Source organism: Gobius niger (genome assembly GCF_951799975.1).
Source record: "Gobius niger genome assembly, chromosome: 17".
NCBI classification, from domain to species: domain Eukaryota; kingdom Metazoa; phylum Chordata; class Actinopteri; order Gobiiformes; family Gobiidae; genus Gobius; species Gobius niger.
In genome coordinates, this window is record NC_136868.1 from 660,921 (window position 1) to 677,188 (window position 16,268).

Sequence of the window (16,268 nt, forward strand, 5' to 3'; positions counted from 1 at the left end):
TCACAGACTGTCCAGTCCTCGGATTCCAGAATGCAGGTTCCTCCGTTCGATCTAGACAGGCACTCCCGAGGGGGGGGGGGGACAGGAGACACCATGTGAATAGTGATGAACAGACTACAGATAAATTAAATATTGTATCATGATAAAACAAAGTCTGCAGTGAGAAGAAGAGGACAGCGCTCAGTACTTCCCATTTCTACCTTCATGCCCGTCTGTCACATGATATAACATGTTAGTTTTTGATAGAATTGTGTAGAATTATTACATTTCAAATAAAAAGGACCCCTCCATGAACCGCCACCTTAACGTGGTGGAGGGTTTGAGCGCCCGAATGATCCTGGGAGCTCTTTTGTCGGGGGCTTCGTGCCCCTGGTAGGGTCTCCCATGGCAAACAGGTCCAAGGTGACGGGTCAGACAAAGAGCGGGTCAGAAGCCCCTTATGAGAGACCAACAGGCCTGGATTGAATCATGAGGCCGTCCTTCCGTGGACCCACCACCTGCAGGAGGAGCCATAAAGGGCTGGTGCAATGTGATTCGGGCAGCTCCAACAGCTGCCCCCACGACCCGGCAACGGACAAGTGGAAGAAAATGGATGGATGGATGGATGGATAAAAAGGATTATCTCTGATGGTGTATTCAGCGAGAAGGCCGAGGTCCACCAAAAATTGGTCTGAGGGCTGGGGTTGGACCGATGTCCCTTAATTGGCCATTGACGATGTTTACAGTGAACCATCGTGATGGACGATGATGTCGTCCATTTTTTTTAAAGACATTTACATAGTCTATATAGAAGCTGCATATTATGTATGTTAGGAAAATGTGAGATTGCAGATAAATGGATCTAAACTAAACATGATTTGAACAGAGTCACGGACACGACTTTTGCAACAGAAATGTGTTAAAACTCGTGCGTAAAGTCTGAGAGGAGAACGACTTATTCAGAGCGTGAACTCCTCAATACCAAGACTCTTCTCACATTAATACAAATGTAAATCTGAGCTTATTATTTGCATTTGCTCAGTTTTAACGTAATGTTTAAGAAACAGTGGGTGACAGAATCAGCAGCAGGAGGCCATGGTCACTTTATCAAACCACATGACGTCATCAGTGCGATTAAATCATCAAATCATCTCGTTTTCTTCTCTTACCAGGACAACGAGATCATTAATCAAATAAAGTGAGATTCCCACGATGTTTGCTTTACAGTCCTGCCTGTCTTAAGATAAGATAAGATGGTACTTTATTGATCTCACAGATGGAGAAATTGCATTCGATGAGAGAGCATCCGGCAGCAGCACCATTCAGTGCACCACTCTTCATCACATGATCTCATTTAAAATGTGAGGGGATCAGTTTTACTCTAAAGGGGGGCATCATGGTGCAGTTGGCTGAGCGGGTCGTCTCATGATCGGAGGGTCGCGGGTTTGAAGCCCCGCCTCTGCAGATGCACACTGTCATTGTGTCCTTGGGCAAGACACTTCTTCCATCTTGCCTCCAGTGTCTGCGTACATTGGTGTGTGAATAAGAGTGTGAATGGGTGAGCGGTTCCTTTGGGCCTAATGGAGGTAGAAAAGTGCTATAAGTTTGTTATTAATACATTTATATTAGATTAGATATTACATTAGATTATATTCCCTATTACTGTTATACACGTCATTTCTAAAGTTAAATCAAATGCAGATGAAGAGGGAGCTGAGTCGGGGCAAAGCTCTCGATTTACCGATCGATCTACGTTCCCGCCCTCACCTATGATCATGTGATCCTCACCTATGATCATGTGACCCTCACCTATGGTCATGTGATCCTCACCTATGGTCATGTGACCCTCACCTATGGTCATGTGATCCTCACCTATGGTCATGTGATCCTCACCTATGGTCATGTGATCCTCACCTATGGTCATGTGATCCTCACCTATGGTCATGTGATCCTCACCTATGGTCATGTGATCCTCACCTATGGTCATGTGATCCTCACCTATGGTCATGTGATTTGGGTCATGACCGAAAGGACGAGATCGCGAATACAAGCGGCCGACATGAGTTTCCTTCGCAGGGTGGCTGGAGGAGCTCAGTTACCCGGGAGGAGCTCGGAGTAGAGTCACTGCTCATTCACAGCTGAGGTGGCTCGGGCATCTGTTCCGGATACCTCCTGGTCGCCTCCCGCGGGAGGTGTTCCAGGCATGTCCTAGTGGGACAAGGCCTCGTGGACCCAGGACACGCTGGTGGGACTATGTCTCCGAGCTGGCCTGGTGCCCCCCCCCCAGAACAGCTGGAGGAGGTGTGGCCTCGGGGTCAGAACAGCTGGAGGAGGTGTGGCCTCGGGGTCAGAACAGCTGGAGGAGGTGTGGCCTCGGGGTCAGAACAGCTGGAGGAGGTGTGGCCTCGGGGTCAGAACAGCTGGAGGAGGTGTGGCCTCGGGGTCAGAACAGCTGGAGGAGGTGTGGCCTCGGGGTCAGAACAGCTGGAGGAGGTGTGGCCTCGGGGTCAGAACAGCTGGAGGAGGTGTGTGTGGATCGGGAAGTCTGGGCGTCTCTGCTGAGACGCTGCCCCCGCGACCCGGCCCCGGATAAAGAGAAGAAAATGGATGGATGGAAATCAGATGCAGCACATCCACAAAATAGCAAAATAAATTAGGGATGGCCATTGAACAAAACTACTGAAGTCAAATCTTTTATTCATTTTCTGCCTAGTTTAAAGGGGGGGTATTCTGCAAACTCGACTTTTTCCAGCTTTCCATTCTGTTATTCTGTCACTCCCTCATTAAAAACATGGCTGAAGTGTTGCCTTGGCACATTCACGTATTTCTGAGTAATCTGTAAAAACTCTGATGGCGGCCATTTTAGGGATAGGTTTGCCTGAGTCCTCCTAGGAACGCCCCCACCTCCTGGAGACGCCTCCGAGCTTTGGTCACCAGCCGAGTAACCAACCACTGCTCCTCAGCAGAACCCCCTCCCCACTGATGCCCCAGACAGCGTGTGGAGGGGGCGTGTCTAAAGGCTCAGAGGTTCTTAAAGAGACAGAGGCCGATTTCAAGACATTCACTACAGCCATTTTGAGAGAGACATTTTATACAAGGCAGTTATTCTAATTTACTGCATTTACAGACCAACAGAAGGTTTGTCATCATTGTAGTGAGATATAGACTGGTGCTATGGGGCTGACAAAAGCACAATACCCCCACCCCACTTTAATATATAACCCAATTATGATATGATTTGCTTTGTTGTTTTTAATCAGACCAGTCAATAGTTTAGTTTAGTTTAGTTTATTGAAAGGACAGTGTAGTGCAGTTACATTAAAAAGATGCTGCACCAGATTGAGCACTGTGCTCATTTCCATCTGTACATAACAAAATGACATATCACAGGCAATAAACAAATACAAAGTGCAAGTTAGAAGGTGCAATGTTGGCATGTGACAAATCATAAAGTGCTAAAAAAGTCTATACAATAACATGATAACACTTGTAAACTAGTACCATTGTGAAATCCCAACTGTCCACTGATAATAAACGTGTAATACCTGTTCACTACATCGGACGTGTTGCTGCACAATATAACAATGATACTGGCGTTGTAATATATCACCAGAATGTTTTTATAATGGCATAATCACTGAAGTCTGGTGAAAAACACATTCCTCATCATGTTTGTGTTGAATATTGAAGATGACCATGGATATTGCGCTTCACATGGTGCAGTCCTACAGGAGGAACTCGCAGGATCCCATTGCCCCGGAAAGCTGATCCAAAGTCACCCTGACGCCGGCGTGGAGGCAGATGTGATCGTGTCCGTGCAGTTGTTTAACATCTGACACGGTTCTCCAATTAGAGAAGTGCTGCTGGCGTTTGTAAAGTCTCTGGGAGCATGTGGCCGAGGCTTTTCCGCTCATATTAATCATAATTAAGAGCAGATGCACATTTGACTAAACCGGCTGCAAAAGGGGGCGGGGTTTCGTGCAGACAGACAATCAAACTGGGGCAGGACGCTGCGTTTGCCCCCAGAGAGGCACAGGCAAACTAGTCCATGTTTGTTAGTGGCTAATGAATAACTGCCCTTTGCAAACACTGCCCACTCATGACTGCGGGACCAGCAGGGCATCAGGCTTAAATGTTCAAATAGAACTATTGTTGCACAGAAGCTGAGGGTCACTGTAAAATCAACATGACACTTATACAGGGACATGCAGTCAGTAAACATGATAAGTCATATATTTACCTTAAAGGAACAGGCCGGCGTTTTTCCATACTGAGATATGTTCTTACCTGAGCTGTGACGAGTTCTTTAGGACCTGTCTGATCTTCAGTCACGTAAACACAGCGCAGACGGCGTTAGCATTTAGCCTCTCCCTCTCTCCTCTATAGCTCCAAAACAGGTCAAGATAGAAGCTACCAAGCTCTTCCACGTTTTCCCTATTTAAATATGGTTACGTGAAGTGTTCCACTACAAAGTATAATTACACACAATTAAACAATGTGGATTTTCTATGCGGATAAAAGGGGGAACTATATTGTAAGGCGTAATAATACCTAGCCTGGCATCCAGACTAATCTCCGATGTTTATTAATTAATAAACAGGAGACTAGTCTGGCGACCCTGTCGTAGAAAAGCTACTGCTTGAGGCGGGACTAATGTGGGACAACCGAAGCGCATAGCAGCCAATGAGAACATAGCGGATGTGACGACAGAAACAGTCACAAGAAAGTTGTAGTCATTCGGACATTAATAATGGCGCTCCCTGCCACACAGAGTTCAGTAAATGACTTCTGTCACCACACACTACACGACTTTTATGCCCGATTTCGCTCTTCTCAGTCGTGCCGAGTCTTCTCGAGTCGCGTCTAGTCGAAGGCAGTCACACAGAGTTGGGTCGTGTAGTGTGGGGGGGGTCACGACTGGACTGTTCAAATCGTGTAGTTTGGGCGGTAGAAAGACGTGACTAGACTTCAGTCGTAGGTAATCAAACATGTTTGATTTTTAAGCCCGATTTTGGACGCACGGGAGAAACGTGGGTGATTTTACCCCAAATGTGAATGACAGAGTGATATAAAGACAGGAAAACACCGCCGCGCCTCCTTTTTTCACTTCTCTGTTAAACCAGCGGCACAAACAACTCATTTCATGGCCACAGCCCCAAACACGAAACAGCACAACTTTATATCACCAAAAGTTCACGACAGCCACCCTTTCCAGCTACATTTCAACCACGAACAGAGTTTAGCGGCACTTACTGTGTTTGGAGACGAACTGTTTAGCTTCACCTCCCCGCTTTCTCCTCCGTCTCCTCCGTTATCTCCTCCATCCTGAGATTGACGCCCGTCTCCTTTTCTTATTAAATCCACTGAAATACGTCCCGCTTCTTCCTCTCGCCAACTTTTATCTCCATTTGACAGAACTATAGCCAAGTTGAAGGCTTCGTAGTAGCGTTAGCCTAGCGCTGCAGTGTTGTGACATTGTTGACACCGTTGACCAATCGGTACCCGCACACGTTATCCCACGCTCACAAACACAGACCTATCTTTGCGGATTTGGGGTCAGTTTTCGAAGCCGTAGAGGACAGACGCGCTGTGTTATAAAACATCAGCTGTTTGTCAGAATCGTGTAGTGTGTTCGCTCTTACGATTCTCAGTCGCTAAGTGTGAACCCCAGACGTTCGAAAATCGCACTGAATCCAGTCGTGTAGTGTGGACCCCCCATTCTATATAAAATCTTTTACGACTGGAAAAGTCGTGTAGTGTGTGCTGACCTTAATGTCAGAAAAACTTAAGAATACAAGAATATCGGAGCATAACGTGAAGTCGTTGCTTGTGTTGAAAAACTACAAAACAAACGCGCAACAACGTGACGCCCGTTCAGGGAGCTGCTCTGATTGGTCGGTAGGCTCCATATCGCTGCGTCACTTCCTTTGCAAGCGCGCAATGGAGCGTTGCCAGACCCTCTTCTGTAAAGAAGCGGGGTCTGGTTGGCGAGACTAAATAATACCAGGAGTAGTTCGAAATCCGCGCAGTAATCTTCACTTTACTGTGCGGATAATTTTGTGTAATTATACTTTGCAGTGGAACACTTCACGTAACCATATTTAAATAGGGAAAACGTGGAAGAGCTTGGTCGCTTCCAACTTCACCCCGTTTGGAGCCATAGGAATACATTGGGAGAGGCCAAATGCTAACAATACCTTTGGTCGTTTTTGCGTGACTGAGCGCACGTGTAAAGACCAGACAGATACACATCAACTCGTCTAAGCTCAGGCGAGAACATATCTCATATGTAAAAGTGGTGGCCTGTTCCTTTTAAGTGCATTAACACAGTTAGGGCTGTTACTGGAAAACAGAGGAGAGCCGGATAAAAATGCCTCCAAACACAAGTATTGCAAGTATCCGGTATTTCGTCCCAGCCCAAAGCTGAGAACCGCTGGTCTGCTGATTTTATACATCATAAATCTCTCTGGAGGCTGAATATTAAAGGGGCTGGAAGCAAGTTGGCCATTTTATACTCACTACTGCCACCTCTGGCCATATATGTAACTGCACCTTCTATATTAAGCTCGTGCATGACGGCAATTCGGGCCGAAGTGATACATTTTTGAGTGACCGTACAGGATTTTAAGAGGCAGTTGTGGTGAACAGGTCTGAGCTCATTCTACACATTAGGACATGGCTGGAACATGTAGGTGGTGGAAAATACTTAATTTTAACATTTTTAAACTCCTTATAGTCCCTTTAAGTTGTTTACCTTGTATGAAGCAGCCTTTGTGATATGATTAACCAAATAAACTAAACTGTTTTGATTGAGCTCGAGGGTCGGGGGGTCACGGGCTGAGCTCATCATGACTGTTCCTGATCCCACAGATGCAGACTGTCATTATGTCGTCGGGCAACACACTTTCAGGGAATGAATGTTGTTGGTGGGAGGACGTGTTGCCACAGTTTGTTGATAGTCCTTGACACACAGAAAATTAGACCTATTAGTTAAAGGGATGTTTCAGGATGTTTGACATAGGGCCTCATTTCCTAGTTATCCAGAGTGTTGCTGATTTATGGAGATATTTCTTTTGTAATTCATGCAGTTCTTATATTTGAAGAGTTTCGTGGCGCTAGGCTAATGCAAGGCTAGTGCATGTCTATGGTATCAGCTAGCCTGCATTAAAAACAGTGTGACCCGCTCCACAGAGCACCTGAGTCACTGATAACACCAGACTAACCATATACATGTCTGTGTCCATAGAGTCATGTCTGGAATATAACTGACCTGCATCACATGAACGATCACATTTTGAGGGACTATTTTCTAGCAGATCACTCCGCCGCTAGTCTGGTGTTATCAGTGATTTGCCTCAGGTGCTCTGTGGAGCGGGTCACACTGTTTTTAATGCAGGCTAGCTGATACCATAGACATGCACTAGCCTTGCATTAGCCTAGCGCCACGAAACTCTTCAAATATAAGAACTGCATGAATTACAAACAAATATACCAGGCACCAGCAACACTCCGGATAACTAGGAAATGAGGCCCTGTGTCAAACATCCTGAAACATCCCTTTAAGAGTACAAACACTACAAATATTGGTATCGCTTTAGATGAAGGTGTGCTCATTGAGTATAATAAGCTTTAGTGATCATTTTAGGGTAAGGCCCAAGGGTCAGGGTTAAGGTCAGGGTTAGGTTTAGGTTTGGCTCTGTATAAGCTGCGTGTTAACAGATAAATTAGATTATTAGTGCCTTATTATACTTCACAAGCATATTATTAACGCTTACTAGTGCCTTATTCATACTTCACAAGCACATCTTAATATAAAGCGTTACCCAAACATTGTATGAAACTAGAGATTCTGACTTCAGTTGTTTTATGCATCATGTAGAAGCGTGAGGTTAAATCATTCTGTAAACAAAACGTGGGCATGTTTATCGTTTGTTTCTGAGCTGGTGCACAAACCGGTGTGTGTTTGACAGTGTGGCAGATGTTTAACCACACACAGAGCTATGCTGACTTCCAGGGGAATGCTGTTGTCAGGGCAGATGTGAGGAGCCTCTTCCTCTGGGTTTCCTGTTGTTAAATTCAGGACTATCAGGTTAACACTGACAGGAAGCAGTGTTTCTCTCCCCCGGCTCGCCTCGGGAGGACCGGGACGGCTGTGGCTGGAACTTCCTTTATGGAACTTTAAAATACTGCACAGGGTCCGGGCCTGTGTAGCCGGTGAGATGTGAGTAGAACAGTGGTCACAGCATCTCAACTGCTGTGGCAGAATGTGGTGCCGTAACTTACTGTAGTCACGGGCCGGACTCGGACTGAAAAACAGCCCTGGACTCTGACCAGCCTGGCCCAAAATACATATTTTAACCTCTTACCCCCCGCCTAAACCAAACGCAGTCTGTCCTCTTTTGGCTGTGGAACACCTCATTTGAAAGCTAAGACCCACAAAACTGACCTTCTTCCTCGCGTTGTTGTATGTTTTTTCCCCTTCTTTTTATTTTTTGTCACTTTTTGTTGAATTTTTGTTGATTTTTTGTTGATTTTTTGTTGAATTTTTGTCACATTTTTGTTGAATATTTGTTGAATATTTGTTGAATTTTTGTTGAATTTTTGTTGAATATTTGTTGAATTTTTGTCACATTTTTTTCGAGTTTTTGTTGAATTTTTGTTGAATTTTTGTTGAATTTTTGTCACATTTTTGTTGAATTTTTGTCGAGTTTTTGTTGAATTTTTGTCACATTTTTGTTGAATTTTTGTCGAGTTTTTGTTGAATTTTTGTCACATTTTTGTTGAATTTTTGTCGAGTTTTTGTTGAATTTTTGTCACATTTTTGTCGAATTTTTGTCGAGTTTTTGTTGAATTTTTGTCACATTTTTGTTGAATTTTTGTCGAATTTTTGTCGAATTTTTGTTGAATTTTTGTCACATTTTTGTCACATTTTTGTTGAATTTTTGTTGAATCATTTTTTGTTGTGTTTTTCTCATGTTTTCATCCTCTTTTTCTCGCCATTTTGATGCTTTTCTTTTTAGCGTTTAGATTTGGGTAAAGCTCGGTTGAGGCGGCACCAGTGGCCCCTCTGTGCTCTTCCAGAGTGGACATATGGCCAGTCCGCCCCTTACTTAAGTATAAGGTGATTTCTAAATTATACAACAAGAGGACAATTCTGGGATAAAAAGTTAAAAGTTGAAGCTTTAAAAATGAAATGTCTCAATCAGGGAAGATTTGCAAGAGGTGGAAGCGCGGAAAACAAATACAATACATTACAGACCAAGGTTTGATGCTTGTTGGGTCCAGATACAGCATTAAAGGGATGTTTCAGGATGTTTGACACAGGGCCTCATTCCCTCGTTATCCAGAGTGTTGCTGTTCTTCTGTTTGAAGAGTTTCGTGGCGCTAGGCTAGTGCAAAGCTAGTGCATGTCTATGGTATCAGCTAGCCTGCATTAAAAACAGTGTGACCCGCTCCACAGAGCACCTGAGGCAAATCACTGATAACACCAGACTAACCATATACATGTCTGTGTCCATAGAGTCATGTTTGGAATATAACTGACCTGCAGCACATTTTGAGGGACTATTTTCTAGCAGATCACTCCGCCGCCGCGTAGCTTATACAACCACGAAGCTGAAGCTGCTCAAATATAAGGTCTTTTAAATGATTCTATGGACACAGACATTTATATGGTTAGTCTGGTGTTATAAGTGCCACTGTGAATGCGTGCTGTCATCAAGTCATCAAGTTTTTATGCTGTTGGTCCAAAGTTTTGCCCAGTTTTATTATTTTTGTTCTCCTAATGTTTACCCAATTTTTCCCAATTTCTTTCTTTTTTTATTGCTCAAATTTTGTATTGTTTTCTCAATTTTTTCCCCACTTTTTGAACCATTTATTAATTTATTTTTTTGCCCTATTTATTCCCCTTTTCCCTTTTATTTGCCCCATTTTTCTTTACACAGTTTTTCCTTATTTTTACATTGTAAATGTGCATTATTGTTCTGTTTTCTGGTCCTAGATGACATATATTTTAGTAAAGGCATCGGAAAAAGTATCGCTCAGGTATCGATATCAAAAAACAAGTATCGTTAAAGTACCAGTACGGGAAAAAATATATCACAGGTTACCCATAATTATTTATTTCCCATATTAATGAACAAAACCGAGTGTAGTTTCTGCTTGCATGGCGCACACAGGCGGCGTCTCTCTGCCGGGCTGGAGGTCAGTTCCTGTCGGTTGCCGTGGTGATGTCCTCTCTGGTGCTCTACCCTATCTCCGGATTTCAGGCTTTCAGCAGATCTGCAAACGTAAACACTGATAGCTTTATCTGGCGTTCTGGTTCCCACCGAGAGGATCCAGCTCCGTGTTCGGGATCAGGATCACAGAACACCCACTACAGCGGAGAAAGACATTGTTTAAGAGCTTTCATGACCCGCTCAACTCATACGGCAAAATCTGTTTGGCTCCTTTACTGACCCCTTGTGGCTGAAGTTAGTACAGCGTTCGTGTATTTCTTCCAAAAACCCAAAGTTTTAACCTCTTACCCCTCGCCTTCACCGAGTGCGTTTCTCCTTACAGCCTCTTAACGCCTCATTTGAAAGCTAAGACCAATGAGAGTAATTGTAACTTTGTGTCGCTTTGTCGTCGCTTTGTCGTCACATTTACGAAGAGTTTTTGTTCCTTTATCAGCGCTTTTTCTTTTTCTTTTGTGTCACCTTTTATGTATATCGTCGCTTTTTAGTCCTGATTTTGTCACTTTTTTTCCGGGCATGTTTTATGTCGCGCTTTTGTTGCGTTTTTGTCGCCTTGGTGTCATGGGGTTTTGCAGCCAATGGGCCAGTGTCGCGCCTCATTTGAAAGCTAAGACCGAAGCTCTTTCCACGTTTTTGTGATCACATGTTCGTCATTTTCGTCATTCGTTTTCCTCACGCGTTTGTTCATCACATCCTCGTCACGTTTGTCACATTTTTGTTGCTTTTCTGCCTCTTTTCTGCCTCTTTTTTGCCTCTTTTTTGCCTCTTTTTTGACTCTTTTTTGCCTCTTTTCTGCCTCTTTTCTGCCTCTTTTCTGCCTCTTTTTTGCCTCTTTTCTGCCTCTTTTTTTGCCTCTTTTTTGCCTCTTTTTTGCCTCTTTTCTGCCTCTTTTTTGCCTCTTTTTTGCCTCTTTTCTGCCTCTTTTTTGCCTCTTTTTTGCCTCTTTTTTGCCTCTTTTTTGCCTCTTTTTTGCCTCTTTTCTGCCTCTTTTTTGCCTCTTTTTTGCCTCTTTTTTGCCTCTTTTTTGCCTCTTTTCTGCCTCTTTTTTGCCTCTTTTCTGCCTCTTTTCTGCCTCTTTTCTGCCTCTTTTCTGCCTCTTTTCTGCCTCTTTTTTTTGCCTCTTTTTTGCCTCTTTTCTGCCTCTTTTTTGCCTCTTTTTTGCCTCTTTTTTGCCTCTTTTTTGCCTCTTTTCTGCCTCTTTTCTGCCTCTTTTTTGCCTCTTTTTTGCCTCTTTTTTGTTGCTTTTCTGCTTCTTTTTTTGCCTCTTCTTTGCCTCTTTTTTGCCTCTTTTTTGCCTCTTTTCTGCCTCTTTTCTGCCTCTTTTTTGCCTCTTTTTTGCCTCTTTTTTGTTGCTTTTCTGCCTCTTTTTTGCTTCTTCTTTGCCTCTTTTTTAATTGCGTTATTGTTGTTTTTCCAGCATGTTTTTGACGCTCTTTTGTTGCTATTTCTCCTCGTTTTCGTTGCCATTTTGACGCTTTAAGATTTGGGTAAAGCCGAACTGTAAGGGGTTAAAAACCACACTTTACTGTAAGCTGCGGCTTCTCACATGTTAATAATGGCTGCTCTCCTTATTTACACGTTTTACCTGGACTTTTGTTTCCTCACAGCTAAATACAGGGAAGAGTTCAAGCTCGTCATCGACCGCCTGGCTGTGGTGAAGTCGGAGAACGTGAGTGTTTCAGCTCTTTGCCTTTTATGGACACTCACAGGAAGCACTCGTCATTTGAAACGTTCTGATCGTCACAGTTCAGATTGAAGAGATGAAAAACAAATGAGTGAAGTGTCTGTTTGTCCCAGGGCTCGGCAGTAACTGTGGAATTTTTGAAACATTCCAGCCACAATGTTGATCACAAATCCAGATCTTTTACAGTAATTGTTTCTCTAAAGTCTAAAAGGCATTATTTTGTTACAGAGGAAGCGTCACAATGGGGGACGCAGAGAGGAAGTTCTGTAAAGGTTTAAGCTAAAGAGGCACAGGGTGTGTCGTTTCCTATTAAACATGTACATTAGGCACTTCCTGGTTCATTAAACAGTGAAAAGCTCCAAACTCATTTCTAACTCACACGGACCATTAAAAATACTTAATAATCAGATGCACCAAGTGCAAAATGCAAAACACAATAATATTATCATTCTAAAAATACAAAACAGTGGCTTTTGTTTTAACTATTACCACCATGATGCATCTGGATCCACACATCTGGAACCACCACCAGCCCGATCCCATTTGAGGCCATCCCGCCTTTGCTCTGCCCAGTCCCGTCACATCCTGTATTCTCGCCATGAAATAAAGCAAGTCTACTTTGCAAAAAAAAAAGAAAAAATTGAATAATAAAAAAAAAGGTTTGTTTTTTTTCCAATTATGCTCATTTTGTGATTGTTTAGTGTAATAATCAAAATTGTAATCGAATTTTGATTTATTGCACAGCCCTATATATATATATATAGTAGCTGGTTGTGGTCGGAGGGGCCGATGGCATAGATTAGTTGCCTCGCTTCTGTCAGTCGACCCCAGGGCAGCTGTGGCTGTAACAGTAGTGCTTGGTAACACAGGCTGATCACAGCATTACAAGTGTAAAGTTATTATCACTCTGATGCTCCATCATTCACACGCCGCAGATCCGTCTCTGCTGCTGCTGCTCAGCCTGACGGTCACAGGTTTAACCCCTGAGCTGCTCTGATCTGTGGCTTCTCACTCACATCACTCACATCCCTGACCTTTGTGTTCTGTGCATCCAAGTCTTTATACTGACTGTGAACTTTCAGGCCAGTTGTTGTAATCGTTCTTCTGACAGTAAAGTTCAGATTTCTCCTCCTTGTGAGTTAGTGTTATGTTAGTTCATGTTTCATTGTGATGCTACATTTGGATGTGGGAGTTTCCCATATTTTAGCTTTGGGCCCCTTTAAAAAGCCGTGAAGAAACAGCTCTGGTGACCACAGAAGTCCAAGAGCAGCCAACATGAAGATACTGATATTCTTTCAACACATGAGCACAGTTCAGGCCTGTCCCGGCACTTTTAGAAAGTCACTGTGATCGATATTCTACAGATTTCACTAAATCTCCTCCTGGATTGTAGTTTATGCACAATTATTGATTCATTTGATATTAAAGCATGAATTCCTTTTCAGGGTGAGAAGTATCTCGTCTTAAAGAAAAAGTACCGGCAGCTGCTGCAGGAGCGAGACTCCAAACCTCAGGGAGACCAGGACGGACCCTCGGCCTCGGCCCACGCGGCCCCGTGGGACGCCCCCGACACCGGGGGGTCGGCCCAGGACCAGCCCATGGAGTGTGGGGAGTCGGAGAGCGCCGCCACAGAGTCGAAAGACCCAGAGGTAAACTTTAAACTGGTCTTATGTGGAGTGTGGGGTTCGCTCCCGCTTCTCCGATATGCCGCTAAAACATGTACAATAGGGCTTCCTTTGGTGCTAGAACTCCTCTGATATTAAAAACTGAGCTCCTTTTGAAGCCATGTTGTTTTTCCTCACCCTCGTGCTTTAGACTCTTACCTTAACTCAGTGCGTTTTCTCCAGTACGGCATTACCCAAATCTGAAAGCTTCTCGACCTGGGGGTTTTACAGTCAATGGGCCAGTGTCGCGCCTCATTTGAAAGCTAAGACCGAAGCTCTTTCATTTCTTCTGTCATTTTCATCATTCGTTTTCCTCACGCGTTTGTTCATCACATCCTCGTTACGTTTTTTGTTTCGTTTTCGTCAAATTTTTTGTCAAATTTTCATCACGTTTTTGTCACATTTTCGTTGCTTTCTCGTCACGTTTTTTGTTGTTTTTGTCACATTTTTGTCACATTTTTGTCGCGTTTTTTTCTAGGGCTGAAACAACTAATTGATTAATCGCCAACTAACCAACTATTGAAATAGTCGACAACTATTTTAGTAATGGATTAATGGTTTTCTAGTAAACACAGACTCAAATAGAGCAAAAATTACATGATATTTTTTATGAAAACCTTTTGTTTTTAAAGTGAGGGTCTGTAGTGTTTTTTACATCGAACATTTCTTAAATATCTGTCTGTGTCTCGTCCAATCAGAAGCAGAGTTAGTGCCAAGAGCCTCCAACAAACCCTCACTTTAGTTTCCTCCATCAACACGTCCTCAAGTCTTTATGTTATGAAAAAAATTACATTTTCATACACCATTGATGGCCAAGCGATTAATCGTGAAAATAATGGTTAGTTGCAGCCGTAGTTTCGTTGCTTTCTCCTCACATTTTTGTTGTTTTTGTCACATTCTCGTCCCGTTTTTTGTCACATTTTGTCACGTCTTTGTTGCGTTTCCTAAACACCACAAAAACATGACAAAAATGTGGCAAAAACGACTAAAACTTGACAACAAAAAGAAGGAAGAAGCTTGGGTGAGTTTGGTAGACCTTAGCTTTCAAATGATCCATGTATTGGCCTGTAGGCTGTAAACTCTCAGGTCCAGCAGCTTTAAGATTTGGATAATGTTGAACTGGAGAAAATGCTGGGTTTAGGTGGGGGTTAAGGGGTTGGAAACATGAACCCTTTATAAATGCTAACATGCAAATCCACAGTTTCCGAATCCCAGTGAGGCTTTTGTTGCTTCTGCCACAGATTCTCGATTGTTTTCAGTGTGAGCGCTGCGTTTATGCAACACAGTCTGGGTCTGTTCAGCTGGTGTCAGCGTTCACGGACCTCTGTGTGGCGTTTATTTACAGCCACAGAGGAACACTGTCGAACTGGAGCGGCAGAATGACCAGGCCAGGGCTAATGGCTTTCACTAGAATGAAGCAGCAACGCAATATTCCAATTAGAAAAGAACGCTGCCCAACAGAACCCCATTGACTTGCCTTCACCACTGGGGGAAATGCACAGACATGTGTTCACTGAAGCTTCCTCATGGTGATCGACCAGATGTGTACAGATAAGTCCAGTTGTCTTGTTTTAACTTGACAAGATCTGGCAGGGATTTCGCGCAGATTCTTAACAAATAGTGACTCAGAAATCTCCTTTTGTAGAATCAATAAACAATCATTGGACTTGTACTGAACAGTCGATTTTATTTCAGTTGTCATTGCCGGGTCGAAATCACATTACTCTATGTATATGGTTAGTCTGGTGTTATCAGTGATTTGCCTCAGGTGCTCTGTGGAGCGGGTCACACTGTTTTTAATGCAGGCTAGCTGATACCATAGACATGCACTAGCCTTGCATTAGCCTAGCGCCACGAAACTCTTCAAACAAAAGAACTGCATGAATTACAAAAAAATATCTCCAGAAATCAGCAACACTCTGGATAACTGGGACATGAGGCCCTGTGTCAAACATCCTGAAACATCCCTTTAAGTGCAGAGTATGGGCTGGAAACCCCAAGGTCAAAGTGGGAAACGCCTCCAAAGGTGGTGGAGAATGATGATGATCCTGTGGGACGTCCAGATCCAGACGGGCAGAAGGTGATGAACCAACCGGACATTGTGGTGGTGACAAAGAGCAGAGGAAACATCACCACGACTTCAACATCAGGAAAAAGGAACAGGAGAAACTAGAGAAACACCAGGGGCTCAGAGAAGAGCTGGAGAAAACCTGGAGGGTGAAGCATCAGTGGTGCCCGTGGTCGTTGGGGCACTCGGGGCAGTGACCCCCAAACTGGAGGAGCGGCTCCAGCAGATCCCAGGAAATACATCAGACTCTCGGTCCAGAAAAGATACTGAACCCTCAGGCTCCCAGGCCGACGGGAGAGGACCCGAGCAGGAGGAAGAAGAGACGCCCGCGGAGGATGAGGAACAGTTTTTATATACAGTACTACTATATCTATATACTATATCTTAATTTAAGTGATAATATCTCGCCCCAAGGACAGATTTCTTTAAAATAGACTCTCAGATCAAGGACAAGAACTGTCTCTTATATCAAGAACACTGACTAAACAAAGACTAAACCAGGCTAAATTTGAACTAAATTATTTACATTTGGTGCCGTGTTAATTAGACTATGATAAATCACCATCATTTTAGTCAAAGTCATATTTTTGCTGACTGGAATTAGACTAAATTCAACGTCGTTTATGAGACTAAAACTA

General features: G+C 43.5%; 1 protein-coding gene across 1 annotated transcript in view; it reads left to right on the forward strand.

The window, feature by feature from the left end:
* The window catches only part of LOC306977263 (uncharacterized protein), a 47,385-nt gene that overhangs the window by 1,104 nt on the left and 30,013 nt on the right, over positions 1 to 16,268 (forward strand). The window contains exons 2-3 of the mRNA XM_079575468.1: positions 11,822 to 11,883; positions 13,344 to 13,547. Coding sequence (XP_079431594.1) covers positions 11,822 to 11,883; positions 13,344 to 13,547 — 266 coding nt within the window. The remainder of the gene's footprint in view (positions 1 to 11,821; positions 11,884 to 13,343; positions 13,548 to 16,268) is intronic.